The sequence below is a fragment of the Austrofundulus limnaeus genome, unplaced genomic scaffold (genome assembly GCF_001266775.1).
Source record: "Austrofundulus limnaeus strain Quisiro unplaced genomic scaffold, Austrofundulus_limnaeus-1.0 Scaffold831, whole genome shotgun sequence".
Taxonomy (NCBI): domain Eukaryota; kingdom Metazoa; phylum Chordata; class Actinopteri; order Cyprinodontiformes; family Rivulidae; genus Austrofundulus; species Austrofundulus limnaeus.
In genome coordinates this window covers 136,290-137,837 of record NW_013953233.1, presented here as the reverse complement: position 1 = coordinate 137,837, position 1,548 = coordinate 136,290, and the positions used below count along the sequence as shown (strand labels likewise).

General features: G+C 46.8%; 1 protein-coding gene across 1 annotated transcript in view; it reads left to right on the top strand.

Moving 5' to 3' along the window:
• The window catches only part of gripap1 (GRIP1 associated protein 1), a gene marked incomplete in the record, with an annotated part of 47,724 nt that overhangs the window by 41,796 nt on the left and 4,380 nt on the right, over nt 1-1,548 (top strand). Inside the window, 3 exon segments of the mRNA XM_014028932.1 lie at nt 221-345; nt 518-634; nt 719-812. Coding sequence (XP_013884386.1) covers nt 221-345; nt 518-634; nt 719-812 — 336 coding nt within the window.

Here is a 1,548-nt window from a genome sequence, read left to right as displayed (position 1 = left end):
ATTATTATTATTATTATTATTATTATTATTATATTTAAAGTTCAGATAGAAACTGAGACGTTTAGTTTAGTTTAGTTTAACCTAAACTAACTGTTAAAAACTGGACCTGAAGCTAAAGTCAGCTGGTCTCCAGGAACCAGGAACTACAGGACTTCTGACCCGGTTCCAGGTCTGGACAGGTCCAGGTCTGATGTTTAACACAGGGTTCTTTGTCTCTCAGGTCTGGAGGAGCTGGTTCTGTCTGAGATCAGCAGTCCCAGTCGGACCCAGCAGACCGGGGACTCGTCCTCCGTCTCGTCCTTCTCCTACAGAGACATGATGAAGGAGCCCACCAGTCAGAACAAGGTGGGTCACTCTTCATCAGCTGTGGGAACAGTGGATTCAGAGACCTGGATCAGGTGGTTTTGACCCAGTCCAGGTCTCTGATGCCTCAGGAGGGTGGGGAGCACTCCTCTGTTCGGGTCAAGGTTTCCACAGGAAGAGGACAAGTCCAACAGTCTGTCACTCTGTCCACCAGTCTGGAGGAGGAAGTCCTCAGTCTCAGCGTCCCGCCGAGCTGTCTGACGACGAGGTGGGGGAGCTCTTCCAGCGCCTCGCCGAGGTCCAGCAGGAGAAATGGATGCTGGAGGAGAAGGTGAGGACCTGTTGCCATGACGACCGCCTTCATTGACCAGGATGAAGAGTTGGACTTGTCCATCTGAAGCGTCTCCTGTTGCAGGTGAAACATCTGGAGGTGAGCTGCTCCTCCATGGCTGAAGACATCTGCAGGAAGAGCGCCATCATCGAGACGTACGTGATGGACAGCCGCAGAGGTGAGACATGACCGTCCATCGTCCAGGAGGGGACAGCTGAGGGACATCTGATGTGTAGACTGGTGCGAGTCACAATACGACTCGCACCAGTCGAGTGGTTCGAGTCATTCACTATTTGGTTTGTGTGAAGAGAGTCAGTTGATGTGAGTCAGATGATGTGTAGGCTGGTGCGAGTCACAATACGACTCGCACCAGTCAAGTGGTTCGAGTCATTCACTATTTGTGTTGTGTGAAGAGAGTCAGTTGATGTGAGTCAGTTGATGTGAGTCAGTTGATGTGAGTCAGTTGATGTGAGTCATGTAATGAGTCATTTGATGAGTCATGTAATGAGTCAATTGATGTGAGTCATATGATGTGAGTCATGTAATGAGTCATTTGATGAGTCATGTAATGAGTCAGTTGATGTGAGTCAGTTGATGTGAGTCAGTTGATGTGAGTCATGTAATGAGTCATTTGATGAGTCATGTAATGAGTCAATTGATGTGAGTCATATGATGTGAGTCATGTAATGAGTCATTTGATGAGTCATGTAATGAGTCAGTTGATGTGAGTCATGTAATGAGTCAGTTGATGTGAGTCATATAATGTGAGTCATGTAATGAGTCATTTGATGAGTCATGTAATGAGTCAGTTGATGTGAGTCAGTTGATGTGAGTCATGTAATGAGTCAGTTGATGTGAGTCAGTTGATGTGAGTCATGTAATGAGTCAGTTGATGTGAGTCATATGATGTGAGT